Source organism: Enoplosus armatus, chromosome 11 (assembly GCF_043641665.1).
Source record: "Enoplosus armatus isolate fEnoArm2 chromosome 11, fEnoArm2.hap1, whole genome shotgun sequence".
Lineage (NCBI taxonomy): Eukaryota > Metazoa > Chordata > Actinopteri > Centrarchiformes > Enoplosidae > Enoplosus > Enoplosus armatus.
Genome location: NC_092190.1, coordinates 24312655 through 24332314, shown reverse-complemented (window position 1 = coordinate 24332314; position 19660 = coordinate 24312655). Strand labels below are relative to the sequence as shown.

The window sequence follows — 19660 nt, the reverse complement described above, 5'->3', positions numbered from 1 at the left end:
GATCAGAGGAGTCACTCATCTTCAGGATTATTACACAAGAAATGAGAAACTAATCAGTCATGAGTGATACATCAGTTCACTTTGGCTGGACAGAACAACCTCCTGAGGTGTTTATAAATTTCTTTCATTTTCAGTCCATACATGATTGGATTAAAGAGAGGATGATATAAAACGATTTGTAGGTTCATTATTAAATGCACAGTCTTTGGAAAATTAGATTCCAGTCCAACTGTAATGACATCATACACACACAAACAGGAAAAGTTTAACAAAACTATCAGGTGGGGTAAACAGGTCTGTGCAGCTTTTTTCCTGACTTCTCTACTACTTCGATAGGATATTATGAGTATCCTGGTGTATGTAAGAAATATGAAAAGCACAGGGAGAAGTGCAACATTAAGCAGTATGATCATATCTCGTATAAAACGTGCTTTTGAGATCACACATTGAAGTTTGTAAACTGTGTTATTGCAAAAAACTCCTTTTAAAATAAAGCTACAGAGTTCTTCTTTGGCGCTCAAAGCAGTTGGCACAGTGACCTGAGAGGCAGGTAGAGTCCAGGCTAAAACCAAGAAAATACTGACAGTGGTTTTCCTCATGATAGTTGGATATTGCAGAGGTTTACATATAGACACATACCTGTCATAGGACATGGCTGCCAGCAGTAAGAACTCTGAACCGCCTAAACAGTAAAATACATGAAATTGGAAGAGACAGGCGGAATATGATATGATCTGTTTCTCAGATAAAAAGTCGATCAGAAGCTTTGGGTAGACCACAGTGCTGAAAAGAACAGAGTTGATTAACAAAGCTGCAATGAAGATGTACATAGGCTCATGGAGGTTTTGGTGAATCCAGATAATATACACAATGGTAGAATTACTGCATATTATAGAATATATACTGTGAACATAATCACAAAATATGTATAAAAATGTTTTTCTTTTTAACCCATTGTCTATACCTTTGGACTTTGGTGGAAAACATCACACTAGGTTTAAAGGATATGTCCGTGTATATGAGTGTGTGGCAGCTGCAAAGGAGGTACAGTCTACAAATAGTGGTAATAATAAAAAGTTTATGCGACAGCAACAATAATTTGGTTTCCTTTATTTATCTATTTCTATTCCGAATCTAAAATCAGGCACTAGAAAACAACGTAAAACAGAAAACTCTATGGCACACAGGAACACACTCTTGCTTTCAAGGCTGTTAATTTAAAATGTCAACATCTTTGAATTTGATCAGAAGACCGAGAAAAAAGTGCCAATGTGAATGTCAATACTGGGACACAAGTTCTATTTTGCTACAGAAAGAGAAATCACATCTATGCATTAGTAAGACGACATCAGTGTACATAGTTAACACAGATACATCGGTTTAATTTTGACTGAACAATCTCTTGAGGTGCCTGTAAATGTCTTTCATCTTCAGTCCATATATGATTGGATTAAAGAGAGGATGATAGATTAGTATTTGTAAAGTCATTATTAAGCGTACGGTTTTTGAAAAGTTGGTTTCCAGTCGAACTAGAAGTACGTCATATGTAGTCAAACAGGAAAAGTTGATTAAAACCATCAAATGTGGTAAACAGGTCTGTGCAGCTTTTTTCCTGACTTCTCTACTACTTCGATAGGATATTATAAATATCTTTGTATATGTAAACAGTATAAAAAGCACAGGGAGAAGTACAGCATTTAGCAAAGCAACCATACCATATATGGTCATTACTTTTGAAGTCACACAGTGAAGCTGGTAAACTGCATTGTTGCAAACAATTCCTTTTAAAATGAAGTTACAAAGTTGTCTATTAGCACTCAGAGAAACTGCCACTGCAACCTGACAAGCAGGCAGAAGCCAGGCTAAAGTGAGGAACATACTGATAGTGGTTTTCCTCATGATAGTTGGATATTGCAGAGGTTTACATATAGACACATACCTGTCATAGGCCATGCCTGACAACAGTAAGAACTCTGAGGCGGCTAGAGAGTAATATAGAAACCACTGAAAGAGACAGGCGGAATATGATATGATCTGTTTTTCTGATAACAAGTCGATCAGAAGCTTTGGGTAGACCGCAGTGCTGAAAAGAACAGAGTTCAGCAACAGAGCTGCAATGAAGATGTACATAGGCTCATGGAGGTTTTTATGAATCCAGATAAGACACACAACAGTAGAATTACTGCAGAGTATTAGAATATATACTGTAAACATGATCACAAAATAAACACATCCGTATTTATGAACTTCCACATGCCCATCAAGAGTTACGTATGTTGCATTTATTTCATTATCCATGTCTGAAACTAAATGTTAAAGAATATAACAGGCACATTACTTGAAGTCTCTAACCTCCATCAGATTGTCTTATACAGTCATCGGTACCTGAACACAGACACTGGAAAGTGATCTGCTTGAGTCTGTAGGATGTTTTTACTGGACTGTTTCACCCTCCAAGGACCTCATTAAACTCTCCAAAGAAAGAGGTAACGTTAACAACTAGAGGCCTGGACTCGATGTTGTTAGACTTTGTTTGCTGCGGTGTGTCTCTGGCACATTGCATCTGTAGAGTTTGTGCTGAAACACCAATTGTGTTTTTCAGGGTTACTTCAACCTTGACCTTTTGCGATGACATAATTATCTAATTAGTGCCATTTCTCAAGAAGACTCCGATATGCTTCACTCTCTTTGCTCGTTCTGAATCACAGATGCATCTGCAGGCATTCAATATCCCAGATAGCAACTGGGCATCTGGCCCAGTGGTTGCCAGCATCTCCCAGTTTCTTCTGACCCACATACAGCGTGGAATAATGTGATGACTCCAAGTTCATTCTATGGAGATTTTGTGGTGTTATTATATTCTGTGTATAGTTTTGTGTTGAGAGAGTTTATGCCTTACATGGTAGAAGCATCTCCATCCTATATCTTCCATATCTATGGGGACTGCAAGACACACCGTGAGGAAACCAAGTAGACCCAGCTGCTCCTGCTGGAGCACGAAATGGCAGTTGACTTTGAATGAGACCTCCACACCACCAGAGTACCTACCCATGTGCTCAGATAAGCTAAACTAAGCTAAGGCCAGCCATAAAACAGGTGGAAGGCCACTCAGTTAGCCTAGAGGTATACCAGGCGCAAGGCAGGCTTTCAAAAAGACACAATGGCCACAGGTGAACCAAAGTGGTCCCAGATCTTGCTTACCACCTATAGATGCAGCCTCCATTCTCCCGGGAGGGGTCCCCCTCTGAAGAGCTGATCTGCAAACATGTTTGGCCCAACCTGGCAGCTGAATTGCCCTTAGGGACTTGAACCGCAGATGTGTCCATGCCCATATTGTCTGAGACAATAAAGTAAAGGCGAGGGCAGCCCAAGCCCTCCTGTCCATTTATGTAAGCTGCTGCTAGTATACTGTCTGTTCTCACAAGCACATGGCAGGAAGTGCAGAAGAGCCAGATAGACAGCTCTTCCTCCTGTTGAGCCACAGGCCTAGGAGCTCTAAGCATAGCATTGTTGCAGCACTGCTCTTCTGAGTGGGCGTGCATCCAACAACGAGTTGTATAAGTAGCTGAGGGTGTAAAGACCTTCCCGACCATGTGTTCATGCACCTAATGATGTGCCGAATGGGAGGACACAGACCTCGAAAGTTCTGGTCATTGAAGGCTAACCTGAGGTCCCTGTATAATGGGATCTGAAAACATTTACCTGCGGTAAAGCCATCATTTTGCATTGTGGGGGTCTTTTTGATCCCTCTTAAATTCAAAACCTGTCCAAGTCTCCCATTCCTCTTAGGGATGAGGAAGTAATGTTAATAGAACCCCGCCTGCTGGTTGTTGGTCCTCTTTCCCAGTGAATTGGAGATCTCCGCAGCCTCCCTGTGCTGAGGGTCTGCTGCAACTACCAACAGGTTGACCCCGTCAGTGAGGGATGAACCGACTCATGAACGACTCATGAACGACTCACGAACCGACTCATGAACCGACTCATGAACGACTCACGAACCGACTCATGAACGACTCATGAACGACTCACGAACCGACTCATGAACGACTCTTTTGGTTCTGTAGACTAAATGATAAATGTCACAATCATATAAACACATGCAAAATAGCCGTCACAAACGTTCCTTCTTTGGTTCAGTGGGTGTGCTGAAAGACTCTGAGTCGAAAGTTAACCTGGCTCTTGTGCAGCATACAAAAGCTGGATTTTGGATTCACTTTCGCTGAACTTAAACAGCAGTCAGGTGGAGTGTTCAGAAAATAACATACAGCATTTAGTCCATTTCTATAGCAATGAGTATCGTAATACAGTAGAAATTCTGATTAATGGAGCACAGAAAGTCTCTAGGGTTTGACGATGTTTTTAGATGATCGTTGCACTTCATGCACTTAAATGAGATCCATGGAGGGCGATGCAGGCGGATAAAAACAATCCACAGACTCAAACTGTTCACGCTCTGAATTTTGGATATCTGCATAGTGAAATATTTCAAGGGCAGGCAACAGTGAATGAAAGACAATCTAATACAAGATATGTAGTACGTTGATGTAATCTTCAAAGTGAGACATAGTATTTCCTTTAGACAACCTTAATGGATAATAAAGTAAATGTAACATACATAACTCTTGATGGGTATGTGGAAGTGCACAAATACAGATATGTTTATTTTGTGATCATGTTTACAGTGTATATTCTAATACTCTGCAGTAATTCTACTATTGTGTGTCTTATCTGGATTCATAAAAACCTCCATGAGCCTATGTACATCTTCATTGCAGCTCTGTTGCTGAACTCTGTTCTTTTCAGCACTGCGGTCTACCCAAAGCTTCTGATCGACTTGTTATCAGAAAAACAGATCATATCATATTCCGCCTGTCTCTTTCAGTGGTTTGTATATTACTCTCTCGCCGCCTCAGAGTTCTTACTGTTGGCAGCCATGTCCTATGACAGGTATGTGTCGATATGTAAACCTCTGCAATATCCAACTATCATGAGGAAAACGACTGTCAGTATTTTCTTGGTTTTAGCCTGGACTCTACCTGCTTCTCAGGTTGCTGTGCCAATTACACTGAATGCCAATAAAAAACTCTGTAACTTCACTTTGAGAGGAATCATTTGTAACAGTACAGTTTACAAACTTCACTGTGTGAGTTCTAGAGCACAGAATATATATGCCTTGATTGCTTTTGTAAATCTTATGTTTTTCCCTTTGCTCTTCATACTTTTTACATACATCAGGATATTTATAATATCATATCGAAGTAGTAGAGAAGTCAGGAAAAAAGCTGCACAGACCTGTTTACCGCACCTGATAGTTTTAATCAACTTTTCCTGTTTGAGTGTATATGATGTAGTTCTACTGCGACTGGGAACTGATTTTCCCCAAACTGTAAGTTTAATAATGACGTTACAAATAGTAATGTATCATCCGCTTTTTAATCCAATCATATATGGACTAAAGATGAAAGACATTTTAAAACACATCAAGAGGTTGTTCTGCAAAATGGTCTGATGTATTAACACTGTTAACTGTTGAACAGTCATCCATTTGTATCATAATGATGTAGAGACTAATGTAAAGAGCATCACCACCTTCAACAATTTAATGACTAATGACTAACTGCAGTTTTTAAAGAACTCTGAACTCCAGCAACAAATTTTAACTAAATAAAGAACTTTATCGTGAGACCGACACTTGTGGCCTTCATCAGGGTTGTATTTTGCCAACACAAGAAGAAACGTTTTATTATATTGGCATTCTGAATTTTCCAGATTGTTTTGATAAACTGCAGAAAAAAAGAACCCTGTTACAACAAATGATTTTCATATTAGTTTATCATTATTTCTGGGTGTATTGCAGTTAAAGTTAATAATTCCAGGAACAGTAATAATCCTCTTTGTCATTCGTCACAACAAGAGTCAGAACATGTGAGTGGCGCTGCATACAATCATCACAAATACTGGTTAGTTTTCATGTTCACACATGGAGGGAAACAAATAGTCTTTTTATAGTCTGCTACATGTTTCAGCACAGTAGGCTCTCTGCAAGAACCCAAACCATCTATACTGAACAATAACAATAAGCTATTGAACGATATCTCCAAGGTATATAAAACCTTGTTGGTGAGGCTACTAAAAAACACAGATTCTACCAGACCAAAGTGGGTAAGAAACTGATGGTGTGTTCAGACAGAAATCAAAGCAAATTTCCACCTTGCATCACTTGCTGTGTTCATTCACCCTAAACAGCCAATGCACCGACCATACAGACTTGTGTAAGCTCGCTGGGTATGAAACACAGTTACCCATTGCAGTTTATTAATCATCAGTCACTGACAAAGTCAGCCTGTTTTTTAGTGGTAGCAGACCCTCAGCACAGGGAGGATGCAGAAATTGCCACTTCACTGGCGGAAGACCATCGGGAGGTGAGGTGCTATCTCAGGTTCAATGACCTTTGAACTCTGTGTCTTCCTATTTGGCATATTGTTAGTCTCCCGTACATTCACAAGGTGCATGAACGCATGCTCGGGTAGGTCTTCATACCCTCAAGTACTTTAATGACTTGTTGATGTCTTTATGGGCCCTTCTCTAGATTGCTTTGTTGTCTTTCATGTACAGGCTCATTGAAACATGGCAGCGTGCCACATTAGCTTTGCCGGTTGGCTTGCAGAAAGTGTCAGAGTGTTTGGGAGACATGCGGCCACAGAAAAATAGGTCCAATAGTTAATTTGGTGAAAATGGGACGAAATAATGGGTCATGATTTGTGCTCAGGTTCACTTCTCCCATTGGAGTGAATAGACTCCGGACCTCCTGCTGGTCTCCTAAAGGAGTGGGACAGTGGTGAAACCCACATAATGTCTCCTTTCTATATCATCTCTGGATGAACTGGCACAGGGTGAGGGGAAGACACAAGGGACATCTCAAGTCGACGACCAGGAGGCAGGGTCAAAGAGCGGGGCAACGTAGATGGAGACACACAGGAGGACGACCAGACAGGCGGAGCCACTCAGGAGTGATGGGAGACAGGTGGAGATGCTCTGGGGAGCGGTCTGGAGACCGTCTGGAGACCAGGGAGAGGTGTCGGCTGCAGGTCTGAAACAGGAGATGGCTGCAGCTCTTTAGGAACAGGTATCGGCTGGGTCGCTGACTTTAGTTCAGGAGCAGGTTTTGGCCGCAGCTCAGGAACAGATGTCGGTCAGACCGCTGACTAGGAACCAGGAGTCAGCCGGGCTGCCAACTGGGAACCAGGAAGTGGTGCAGGATTCGGTCAAGCCACCGACTGAGAACCAGGAACAGGAGACAGCTGCAGCTCAGGAGAAGCAGACTGAGAAGCGACTGAGGAGCAGGAGAGGGTGTTGGCCGGGATGCTGACTTGGAACCAGAAACAGGAGTCAGTGGAGCTGGTGTCGGTCGGTCTGCCAAATGGAGACCAGGAGCCGGTGTCGACCAGATCACCGACTGGGGGCCAGGCAGGACCAGTGGCATCTCTGAGGCGCTGGGCAGCAAGGATTCTGGCAGTTGAGACTTTTTGGCACTCGGCAGCTTGGAGACCGGGATACTGGGCAGCTGAGTCTCTGGAACGTTGGCGATGGTGTCGGGAACCATGACGACCACGTCTCCTGTGGCCTCCATGGGAACCTGTGAAAATTGCCAGGCGAGTACCATAAAAAGGTGTTAAGTGTTACTTTAAGATGGCGCCCTTACTCCATGTATTATAGTACGTTCTGTTGTGACGTCATCACATTGTGTGCACCTGCGTGTGCGCACGTGGAAGTGTTCATGTGTTCATCGCCAGTGTTGCTCGGAGTGAGCCGATACGAGAAGGTGTGTAAAGAATGTAGATAATATCTACAATGTTCAATAAATATGCCCGAGTAAAGGCTAAAGAGAGAACGGCTGAAGCTCCGCTTAATCTCCATCCTCATAATGGAAGGAAGACTGCAGTTGTCCCACACAAAGCTCAGAAACGTGGATCACAAACCATCCAGTAAGAACTGAAGAACCCAAAGTTACAACCGTTCCAAAATATGACAGATTTCATTTATTCTTTGTCGTTTTTATTGCTTAAATTTAGTTTTGAGCGTTGCACTTTTTGTGTTTTGCTGGTTGTCCATCTGTTTTTGCTCTGGTTGTATGAGAGTGGGTGAAATTGGATGCTTGTGCTTGTTGACATTGGCTTTGTGATCGTGTCTCTTTTATTTGACTTGGATAAAAAATAACCTTCAATAAATGTGTCTTTTTTGAGTATATTTAGGGCATTATGCCTGTATTGATCCTCAACCAGCAACGTTGCGGTTCATGGTTGGCGCCCTGAACCCTCAGACCACTGGGCCACCCCACATCGGCCTCTTTCTTTACTTCTCTTACCAACATAATCACAACTGTCAGAGTATTTTTATTTGATTTGGATGAAAAAAGCCACTCACACACAGCTTCTGCCTGAGCACAGACAAGGTGGAGAAGTCCATCTGATATAAACTGAGACAGACGACAGCGAATATACTCGATATAATTTGCTGTTTTTATTTAAAAGTCAACTCAGACAGTTTTTGGACTATAACTGATTTACTATTAATTCTGGATAGTGAGTAATGATCTGTACTCTCAATAACATGTAGACAGACAAGCACCAGAAGCTGTAACACTATCAAAGAAAAATGAACATAATCTGCACACCCAGGGACAACAGTCCCAATATGAATGTCTTCACTGTGTTAATTTCATTTTACTTAATATGTTCGTCAATTACCTTTTTTTCCATGACACAACAGCACTGACACCATTGAAAACTAACTGTGACTCTATCAACATGCAATATTGATGACGAAAAAAAACTGTAGTTGAAAAATAAAAACGTTACCAAAATCTGTCTTTATTTGTATTGACAGAAACAGAGGAGAAGAAATGTTGTGGACATATCAGGACTACACTGGCAGCACACAATGAGCACAGTGAGGAGGACTCGGAGTAACTTACATCAACTATTTTACTGACAGTTAAATTAGGTTGACTAAATTATTACAAGACAAAGGACTGTGAATGAGTGAAGCAGAGTTGATAATTAGTTCACTTTGATCTGAATGAACAACCTTTTGAGGTGTTTAGAGATTTCTTTCATCTTTAGTCCGTATATGAATGGATTACAGAGAGGATGATACAAAACCACTTGTAGAGTCATTATTAAACGTGCAGTTTTTGGAAAATCAGATTCCAGTTTAACTATAATGACATCATATGTTAACAAACAAGAAAAGTTGATCAAAACCAGCAGGTGAGGTAAACAGGTCTGTGCAGCCTTTATCCTGACTTCTGCTCCACTTTGGTAGGTTATTATGAATATCTTTGTGTAAGTGAAAAGGATGAAGAGCACTGGGAGAAGTGTAAGATTGAACAGAACAATCACACCATACACAGACAGCACTCTTGAAGTCACACAGTGAAGTTTGTAAGCTGAATTGTTGCAAAAGATTCCTTTTAAAGTAAAGTTACAGAGTTTGGTATTAGCACTAAGTGCTACTGGAACTGCAATCTGACAAGCAGGCAGAAGCCAGGCTAAAGTGAGGAACATACTGACGGTTGTTTTCCTCATGATAGTTGGATATTGCAGAGGTTTACATATAGACACATACCTGTCATAGGCCATGGCTGCCAGCAGTAAGAACTCTGAACCGCTTAACAAGTAAAATATAAAACACTGAAGGAGACAGGCTGAATATGATATGATCTGTTTTTCAGACAGAAAGTCGATCAGAAGCTTTGGGTAGATATTAGTGCTGAAAAGAACAGAGTTCAGTAACAGAGCTGCGATGAAGATGTACATAGGCTCATGGAGGTTTTGGTGAATCACGATGAGACATACGATGGTGGAGTTACAGCAGATTATCAGAATATATGCTATAAACATGATCACAAAATAAAGATATCTGTATTTGTGCACTTCTACATGTCCACCAAGAGTTATATATGTTACATTTAATTCAGCGTCCATTAAGATAAGTGTCACCAAATTAAACAGGTAGATGACAAAGCAGATAGACATGAACACGGATTGTGAAAGTAGGTCTCACTCAGAAGATTGCTATAAATGACAACTCCATCTACAGTTACCTGACATTGAGATGCACCTGGTGTGTGTTTGACTTCAGGATTCAGATAATGAACCGAGTCTGTGCAGTGATTTTATCAGACTGTGCCACCCTCCAAAGATCTCATCAGCAGCGTCATCAAACTCTGGGGGCCCAAATAATGCTGAATGTTTCAGACCCAAAGCTGGACTCAGGCCTTTTAATATGAGAGGGATTCCAGCCTGGTGTTGTGGAAACTGAACTATCAGTTTTTGTCTTAGTAGTCATAGTAATAAGTCCTTATTACACCTTCTCGTTGGTGTCTTTATGGGCCCTTCTCTGGATTGCTTTGTTGTCTTTCATGCACAGGCTCATTGAAACATGGCTGCGTGCCGCATTAGCTTTGCCGGTTGGCTTGCAGAAGGGGTGCAATTACTGAGAACCAGATCATCTGAACCAATTGGGGGCCAACAAGATGAGGCTCACCTCTTGGACTCTCTGTGGGAGTGGGTGCTGGAGGGTGAAAGGAGGGATGAGGATTCCAGCTTAGTGTTGTGGAAATGTCAGTTTTTAACATCATCTCACAACACTGACCACTTTAACTTTCCACATACACACACATTAACCGTCATGGGAAGATACATCATTTATTTCAACGTCCCTTCCAGGCTGAACTCTTTCTTATATTCAGTTTAACAACATCGTTATTGAGTTCATCTTTTCATACTGAGGAAGGCATTATCACGTTGGAGAACACATAATTAAAAGTAGGAATTTCCCTCACACCTAGATATTTACTTTTTCATGACCCCAAATGAGCTGTGTTCAGTGAGTGGGGACTACATAGGAGGATTACATGATTACATATCACTTTGTAGTCCTCATTTCACCCAAATATTAGAAGAATGTTTTCTCTATCACCCTCAGATATTTCCCCTTGGCGTCATAGTGTACCATATTGTACCATTTCATTTGGAATAGGCTTGCAACAGACCGTATCGTGTTGTTTTAGGTACAGACGTTACAGTGGAATACGATGCAGGAAGTCCAGTTGAAGAAATAGATCCAAGGGTTTGAAATCGCAGCACTCCACAACCCCTCCAGGTTTCTCCATTGTTGCCCATGTGAGCATTGTAGTCCCCCAGCAGAACTATAGAATCCCGAGGTGGTATCGTTTCCTGAACCCCACCAGAGACTCCAAGAAGGCCGAATTGTTGAAACAGTTGTTCGTTGCATAGGCACAAACAACAGTCTTCCTTTCTGCGATGCGTAGTCAAACTCCAACACAACAACGCTCAGTCAGGAGCTCATGAGTATCCCCACACCCGCCCAGTGCTCAGTCAAATCAAGCCCCTCTTCCAGAGTTTGGATCCTTACCCAGTGCTATGCGTAGATGTTCGTATCACTCCACCTCCTGCACTGTCTTGAGTTCCTTCCCTGCTAGAGAGCTGACCAGTCTGCCATGCCCAGACTGGCTCCAGGAGGGGGCCCTGGTTTCCTTATTCCGGGCAAGGTGCTGCAGCACCTTCTTGGCCGACTCATATGGGGTCTGTGAATCGACGTTAGTCAAGCACCTCCCCTGGGACCATGACTCTTAGTCTATTGACTAATAATGTTATTTTTTTCATCCGCTCAACTAGGCTCAAAAGATAGGAGCGTTGTCTCTAATGACAGATGTCCCACTATGGAAATATTTTTGTGAATCAGTACAGTGTACAGTCAGGCGTGATCCGTCCAGAGCACCAAGGAGATGCCAGAGCACTTTGGATCATTTCGTTGCAGAAGTGTGCCATGCATCTGCAGCACACATGGATACGGGGTGGGATTATGAAGAATGCATTATGGGACATTATAAGTGAGCATGTGCCATCATGGCCAATAACATTTGTGACTTTCATCCACTTTAAATCAATGACGTAATAAATAATGTTTGGGAGTCCTACAGAGAGTTTTTCTAACAGGAAACTAATATTCTCTCCGGACGTGGAAAGTTGTAAGCATGAATATACAGCAGCTAAAACATGTTGCCAACAGCAGATGATGTTCCTTTCAAGTTGAATTCATGTTTCTGGAGATGCTGAAGGCCTGGCGTGTCACAGTGTTTTATCATGTAGCAGTGTGGGACTTTATTTGGCCTCACAGTGATGTCTTTCCCTGTAAATAAAAGTAAACAATGTGGTCTAATATTTTGCTATGGCCACAGCCTATGTGGTACGCAGTCTATCAGCTGAGCTACCAGGCCACCCATGATCTTCTTTTTTTGGTCTCAAATCATCTTTAGGCTCGTTTATAGTTTCGAGTGAAATATCTACTATTGAATCGCGGTGATGAACATCATGTTCATGGCGTTTGGTTCAGACCTTCACGGTCCCCTCAGGATGAACTGTAACTCTTCATCCAGCGCCACCATCAGGTCAACATGTTTATGTGTCCAATACTTTGGTTTATGACCAAATACCTGCAGAACTGATGACGTTCAAATCAGGTGGCTGTGTGTATGTGTGTGTGCACAGCGCCAGTTGACTTCACATACATAATAATAATGAAATACTTTTTGACAACAACAACCATGTGCTTTATTTCATTTTCATTTTTCCCACATTGAAACATAAAAGGTCCCTACAACAACATTATGGTTTGTTTTAGGTTTATTTTGTTTATATTTTCCCGTATATGAGTGGATCTTTGTGTATGTAAAAATTATGAAGAGCATAGGGAGAATTGCAAGATCTAACAAAGCAACTACATGTGCATGTGCCCCATTACTCTTTCCAACTCAAACTGTAGTACTAGGTAAAATACATGGGTAGGAACCTTCTGCAGGTTGTACTGTGTTGCAGGTGGAACACAATAAGGAGATGGATTAACTGGCATGCAGCTAGCTGTAGCGTTCTTGTGTCAAGCCTCCAGATGAGGTTTACATTATACCTATAAACAATAGAACATGGTGTCGGAGGTTGAAATAAAACATTTAACAAGAACAAAGATCAGCATGTAGTGGTAGAGAGTGTCACATTTAGCGCAGAGAGTTTTCCTCACTGAGATGAACAAATCAAACACACCTTAACACAGCTTGCTGGAGCCAAGATGTTTTCAAAGCTACAGGTGCGAGTTCTCAAAGAGCAGGATGAAGTTCCAGGCGCAGGTCATCGAGGCACCGGAGGTCAGCACAGACCCCGATAAGGTGAGCGTTGTGAAAGCCATGATGGAGCCCAGTAATGTCAGTCAGGTGAGACGCTTTCTGGGGAAATTCCTGCCTCATCTGGCAGAAAAAACACATCCTCAGAGATCTACTGAAAAGAAGACCTAACAACACCCCCAGAGCTAGCAATGTATGATCCAAATGCCGAATCACTTCATCGGTGCCAATTCGTCGTCATATGGGATGGGCGCTGGTTTGCAGAGCTCCTTATCGAGAAAAGTTTCCACTTTGAGACGGATCATAAACCTCTTGTTCCCCTGCTGGGCTCAAAGAGTTTAGATGAACTGCCACCGCGCATACAGCGTTTACGCATACAACTAATGAGGTTCTCTTACACCATGTGGCCGGCAAAGACACTGCAACTGTGGACGTGTTGTCCAGAGCTCCTGTTAGCTACACAGCAGAGGGGCTGCCAGCTGCAGAAAAGAGGCTTAGAGAAATCCTGACACACCAGGATGGCAACGCCCATACTCCAGCAGTTGAAGAAGTACACTGTGCGGAAGGATGGCCAGTCAAGTTCTCAATTGAAAGAGTGTTATGACACATGACCATGTGACATCCAGTCCTCGCCATGAAGCCTCATAGAGACATGCCCCCACCCTGAGTCTCACTCGCTCGGTTTCTCCCTAACACACTTCCCAGCATGTCATTGATCCCCATCCAACTCTCTGTTCATCCCTTTGTGTTCATCCCCATTTCATCATGTCTTTAAACAACAAAAGGGGCTTCATTGGCGGGGGCCATGTTGCTTCAGCTACTGGTGTGACTATGTTTTGTTGGCACCTTGCTGGATGACGTAATGTTTTCATTCCAAAACTCATTTGCTGTCTTTAATGGCGAGGTCTTTGTAAGTGAAAACGCTCTCAATAGGCTTTGTCTGAACACATTACAACTCAATTTTCAACTCAGCCGAAGCTCTTTAACAAGACAAAGGAAGAAGCCAATTCATGTCCGCTCTCGGAGCAACAGAGGAGTGCATAGACTTGCTGATATTTAGGATGACACAGTTGTACACACATTTCAAGTTATTCAAACTATCTTCTGCAGTGTTCCCTGGACTGGCAGACTGGTGTCTCCTTATCTGTACACCACATTTCACTGTAGACCAGGTTCCAAGGGCCTGGTGGCCTGAATTTATTCAGTTTTAATGAAGGCTTCCTATAGGCCTCGCTTGTTCAGCACTGTTTGGGGAAACGACATCCGACAGCAGCAGGTCTGAACTGACAGTCAGTCTGGAATAATATTTCAGTTTCTTCTTGCAACCCCAATTATCAGTTTATTCATTATAAATTTGAACAGAGAGTTTTTTGTTCACCCAGTAGACTATCGCTCATGAAGGCCGACTCTCCACAGAGTACTCTTTCTGTCACTTCATGCTGATGCCTATATACATATGATACTACATGCTCACAGTCAGTTTTACTGCTTCATGAAACTTAATCTGACCATTAATGAAAAATGTTTAATATTCATGGTTACAACGGCAGCTTCGAAGATGATTGTCTTTCAGTGGAAGCAGGTAAATCTTGAACTGATGGTGGTAACATGCCCAGCATGAAATTAGGACTAGCTGACTAGTTGAAGAAATGACTTGACATCATCATCACTAACTTCACTATTACTCACTTTTAATACGTTAGATCACTTTGGTTTGACAGAACAACCTCTTCAGGTGTTTAGAGATTTCTTTCACTTTTAGTCCATATATAACTGGATTGAAGAGAGGATAATACATAAATGCTTGTAAAGTCATAATGAAATGTAAATCGGATCCCAGATCCAGTTGAACTACAATGACATCATATGCACACAAAGAGGAAAAGCTGATTAAACAGGTCTGTGCAGCTTTTTTCCTGACATTTCTACTACTTCGATAGGATATTATTAGTATCCCGGTGTATGTAAAAAGTATTGATTCATTCACAGATACCTGACCTTAAACTGCACTTGGTGTGTGTTCAGAAAGTGAACTGTTTGAGTCCGACGAAATATTTTAAGACATTTCTTCATCCTCCATGGATCTCATTAACTCTTCCATCATGTGAGAAACTTCTTCAAACTCTGGAGGCCTGAACTCAGAGGGGTTAGACTTTGTTTACAGGGGTGTGTGTTCTCTTTACTTTTTTTGGCTCGAAGGATTTGAGGCAGATGGGCGGTGGGGAAGCCAGCTCACGACAGGCAGGACAGGACAGATCAAGACAGGCAGGCTGCAGGCTCACGAACCCGAGCCTAATCAACTGGAGTGCATGCTGGTTGCTAGCAGGCCAGGGTGAACCAGGCAGGATGCTAGCAGGCCAAGGTGAACCAGGCCTGCTAGCATCCAAGGTGAACCAGGCAGGATGCTAGCAGGCCAAGGTGAACCAGGCAGGATGCTAGCAGGCCGGGAATCAGGCTGGGAACTAGCAGACTCAACGCTAGCAGATAAGGAGCCTCATCTACTTCCTCCACAGAACAAGCTTCGTCTGCTGGGTCCACATTAGGTCGGTTCATTCTGTCACAACTCAGGAAATGCAGGGCAGCGGGGATAGGACTCAAATGCAGACAGAGTGAGACTGAAGGGAGGGACTAAGAGTTCTATATTTTTATTCTGGGACTCAACTAGAGTAGCTTTGCATGATTCACGGTTCAGAGAAGTCCTTGAAACAAAATTATTCTACGTTTTGTTGCAATGATCGCTGGGTAGAAGTACAGTAGGTCTAATGTTTCAGTCTCTTCTCCCCAATCATCATTATTTTTTATTATTTATAATGAATGTATACATTTTTAAACCTAATACAATCCCTTAGACTATTCCCCATGAAGGCCAGGTCCTCCCCAAAGTGCTCTTTCTGTCAATTTCAGACATGGGCCTCTTAGATTCACATGATATGGGTTTGTCCCGGTGAAACTATCACATGTTCACACAGTTTCACTACTTCCTGACACTTCTTTGTTTAAACTTAATGAAAAATGTGTTATTTATGGGAACAACAGAAGATTGATTGTCTGACCTCTCCGGTAGTGATGAAATATGCTGCCCATTACTTTCTTTCTGTCATTATTTATTTTCTATGAATGGGATCGTGCTTATTCCTGGACCTGCACTCTTATTTCTTATTGTTGCTGATTTGTTGGTTTCCCTTTGCTTGCAGCGTGGATTGCCCACACTGACCTCTGTAGTCAACAAATCTCTTAAATTATTAATTTAACAAACGAAATGGTCAAACAAATGGGAGAAACCTTGGGAGAGGCCATTCAAAGGGACGTGCTCCCTCTTCAGACGGCTGGAGGACGGATTGCCCATGACTGACTAACGGAGCTGCAGTGACATCATGAGTAGTCATTGTTGACATTGTTCAAACTGAACATAGTCTTCACTGTTTCCATGACGAAAGGTGAAGAGGATTTTTACAGCATGGAAACAAATCCTTACATTAAATACCTTCCAAAGATCAGAACAGTCACGTCTCTGCATTATTATTATTACAGAAATGACTTGACATCATCATCACTAACTTCACTATTACTCATTTTTAATACATTAGATCACTTTGGTTTGACAGAACAACCTCTTCAGGTGTTTAGAGATTTCTTTCATTTTTAGTCCATATATTATTGGATTGAAGAGAGGATAATACATAAACGCTTGTAAAGTCATTATTAAATGGAAATCAGATCCCAGTTGAATTATAATGACATCATATGCACACAAAGAGGAAAAGCAGATTAAAACCAACAGGTGGGGTAAACAGGTCTGTGCAGCTTTTTTCCTGACATTTCTACTACTTCGATAGGATATTATTAGTATCCTGGTGTATGTAAAAAGTATGAAGAGCAAAGGGAAAAGGGCCATGTTCAGCAGAGCAAACATATCAAATATAGACCGTGCTCTGGAAGTCACACAGTGGAGACTGTAAAGTGAATTGTTACAAAAAATTGCATTTAAAGTTAAATGACAGAGTTTCATTTTAGCGCTCAGTATAACTGGGAATGCAATCTGACAAGCAGGCACAAGCCAAGCTAAAGCCAGCATAATACTCACTCTGGCTCTTCTCATGATGGTTGCATATTGCAGAGGTTTACATATAGACACATACCTGTCATAGGCCATGGCTGACAGCAGTAAGAAATCAGAAGCACTTAAGGAGTAATATAGAAAAAATTGAAAGAGACAGGCTGAATAAGATATGATCTGTTTTTCAGATAAAAAGTTGATTAACAACTTTGGGTACATAGCAGTGTTGTAAACTATAGAGTTCATAAGCAAAGCTGCAATGAAAATGTACATAGGCTCATGGAGGTTCTTGTGTATCCAAATCAGGAACACAATGGTTAAATTAAAGCAGATGGTTAGAATATATACTATTAACATAATGACAAAAAATAAATACCTGTATTCGTCCACTTCCACATACCCACCAAGAGTTATATATGTTACATTTAATTCACCATCCATGAAGAACGTCACAAATTAAACCATTAATGAATAAGACAGACAGGTGAATGAATAAAGTGAGAAACAAGTCTTACTATGAAGATTAGATGAACATCGAACATGTGTTTGATTGGCTGATTCATTCAGATACCTGACCTTAAACTGCACTTGGTGTGTGTTCAGAAAGTGAACTGTTTGAGTCCGACGAAATATTTTAATATATAATATTAATATTCTTCACCCTCCATGGATCTCATTAACTCTTCCATCATGTGAGAAACTTCTTCAAACTCTGGAGGCCTGAACTCAGAGGGGTTAGACTTTGTTTACAGGGGTGTGTGTTCTCTTTACCACATTGCATTTCGAGCTGTTGCAGAGTTGCTGCGAGGCCCTGATCATTGACCTGCATGTGCACTAACTACAGATACTGTAGGTCACACTCCTCATCACAAAAGTAATGACCAAAATTAACAATATTTCTTTGCTTGAAAGCATTGTGCTGTACGGCCTGTGTAGGAAGCTGTGTATATACATATGCGCAGATAACAAGTCCTCCAAATTAAACAACAAAATACGTTGTTGGTCCATGACCTCCAGAACACCACTGTTCATTGTCTCGATAGGACAGTCGAGACAGACAGGAAAGACAGGGGAGAGAGTGAGAGGATGACATGCAGCAAAGGGCCCGGAAATATGAGATGCTGAGGATTGATGAATGGATGTGGGGAAAGGGATTGGGGGGTAAAGGTTGAGACGGTCTGAAGTGAGTGACACTGGCTGCCGGTAAGGTGGAACAAGCATCGGTGATGAGATTTGAAAACATTCCAGCCGGTTAGATAAACTGAGATTATTAAGGATGTCTTCTTGTGAGGCATTTAAAAGGTTTTATAGCTGTGGAGCCAACTGAATATTGAGTCTGAAAATCATGGGACAGGTATGGGATGAATGTCTGATTCTGGGGCCAAGAGTCAAAACTTCTGAAATGAGAAGCGGGACATTGAATCAGCAATGCTGTTGTGGTACCTGGAAACATGAGCTGCATGGAGAATGAACTGGGTTTGGGATCTGCCCATAAACTGCATGATTGCTGGAGAACAAGATCGACTTTGGTTTAGGATTTCCACAAATGTTGTGTTATCAAAGTGAATGAGTATGGACTTCCTAGACCATTCGTGCCGCCAAAGATTGGAAGCTATTTTAATAGGGGACAGCTCATGGAGCTCAGACGAGGAAGAGCAGGACTCTGAATCGAGAGATCTGAACTCTGCAGGCCAACTGGAAGCAAACCATCTCCCTCTATAGTAGCCGGCAAAACCTGCAGAAAGATGCAAAGCCTGGGATTGATCCCGAGTTGGAGAGACTTCGTTAGGGCAGCTTGAGTGGAGATGCCCACTAGGCCGAGGTACGTGCACCACAGAGCACAAGCGGCTCTATCGGGACGCTTGGCTGTGGTTTGACTGCGGCGGGAATATCATGGCTTGAGGAAAATCACTTTCAAACAGATCATTGCCAGAGAGATTGTTCTGCAGTTCGGGAGCAGGTAGCATTAGTCTTACTTTTTAGATTTATACAACCTTGCGTCTGTCGTCTGGAAAACTGACAGGATTGGCTGACCCGGTATCAGTAGGCTGGGAGGGTGATTAGAGATGTGGTTGAGGCGTGATGTCATTTGTTGCTTCATAATAATGTCACTTGACTTCCTTCCTTGCTGAAATGGCTAATGCTGTCTTTTTTCTTGGGAAGACCACCTCAATCTTCAGTAATGAGTAGTAGTGCAACACTGAGGGCCTTGTTGAGGTATAATGATAGCTGGCTTTTGTTGTTGTCACAGGTCTTGTTGCACCGTCTGATGGCAGTGGGCACAAACGAGCACCTGAAGTGTTCTGTCTTGTTCTTATGTGGAATTGGTCTGTAACTGAATGAGCTGTGCATCTGCCCCCACAATCCTACCCTCCCCGTTCACCCTCTGTGTCCGTATTACC

At 42.0% G+C, this 19660-nt stretch overlaps 5 protein-coding genes across 5 annotated transcripts; 1 reads left to right on the top strand and 4 right to left on the bottom strand.

Moving 5' to 3' along the window:
- Nucleotides 1-71: 71 nt before the first annotated feature.
- On the bottom strand, nt 72-987 carry LOC139292702 (olfactory receptor 6N2-like). The gene is made up of 2 exons (XM_070915067.1): nt 965-987; nt 72-903 (listed from the first exon to the last, which is right to left on the bottom strand). The coding sequence occupies exons 1-2, from the start codon at nt 985-987 to the stop codon at nt 72-74; spliced, it is 855 nt and encodes a 284-aa protein (XP_070771168.1).
- Nucleotides 988-1380: 393 nt separating this feature from the next.
- Nucleotides 1381-2301, bottom strand: LOC139292225 (olfactory receptor 13C2-like). Its single transcript, XM_070914467.1, has one exon. It carries the CDS (start codon nt 2296-2298, stop codon nt 1381-1383), a length of 918 nt encoding a protein of 305 aa, XP_070770568.1. The 5' UTR covers nt 2299-2301.
- A 2287-nt stretch (nt 2302-4588) lies between these two features.
- On the top strand, nt 4589-5509 carry LOC139292224 (olfactory receptor 6N2-like). The gene has a single exon (XM_070914466.1). The coding sequence runs from the start codon at nt 4589-4591 to the stop codon at nt 5507-5509; it is 921 nt and encodes a 306-aa protein (XP_070770567.1).
- A 3550-nt stretch (nt 5510-9059) lies between these two features.
- On the bottom strand, nt 9060-9986 carry LOC139292191 (olfactory receptor 6N2-like). The gene has a single exon (XM_070914403.1). The coding sequence runs from the start codon at nt 9984-9986 to the stop codon at nt 9060-9062; it is 927 nt and encodes a 308-aa protein (XP_070770504.1).
- Nucleotides 9987-11464: 1478 nt separating this feature from the next.
- On the bottom strand, nt 11465-17699 carry LOC139292701 (olfactory receptor 6N2-like). Its single transcript, XM_070915066.1, has 3 exons — nt 16967-17699; nt 15438-15478; nt 11465-11611 (listed from the first exon to the last, which is right to left on the bottom strand). Exons 1-3 carry the CDS (start codon nt 17697-17699, stop codon nt 11465-11467), a joined length of 921 nt encoding a protein of 306 aa, XP_070771167.1.
- Nucleotides 17700-19660: the final 1961 nt, after the last annotated feature.

What these genes read in the sequence shown, in the direction of transcription:
- LOC139292224 (XM_070914466.1), top strand. Translation starts at nt 4,589, where the DNA reads ATGGATAATAAAGTAAATGTAACATACATAACTCTTGATGGGTATGTG.
- LOC139292225 (XM_070914467.1), bottom strand. Translation starts at nt 2,298, where the DNA reads ATGGATAATGAAATAAATGCAACATACGTAACTCTTGATGGGCATGTG.
- LOC139292191 (XM_070914403.1), bottom strand. Translation starts at nt 9,986, where the DNA reads ATGGACGCTGAATTAAATGTAACATATATAACTCTTGGTGGACATGTA.
- LOC139292702 (XM_070915067.1), bottom strand. Translation starts at nt 987, where the DNA reads ATGTTTTCCACCAAAGTCCAAAG. An exon ending in TTTTCCACCAAAGTCCAAAG is followed by an intron (nt 904 to 964) that starts GTATAGACAATG and finishes TTATGTTCACAG; the next exon opens with TATATATTCTATAATATGCA.
- LOC139292701 (XM_070915066.1), bottom strand. Translation starts at nt 17,699, where the DNA reads ATGGATGGTGAATTAAATGTAACATATATAACTCTTGGTGGGTATGTG. An exon ending in CCACCTGTTGGTTTTAATCT is followed by an intron (nt 15,479 to 16,966) that starts GCTTTTCCTCTT and finishes CGGGTTCGTGAG; the next exon opens with CCTGCAGCCTGCCTGTCTTG. An exon ending in TCTGTCCTGTCCTGCCTGTC is followed by an intron (nt 11,612 to 15,437) that starts GTGAGCTGGCTT and finishes GTCGATTCACAG; the next exon opens with ACCCCATATGAGTCGGCCAA.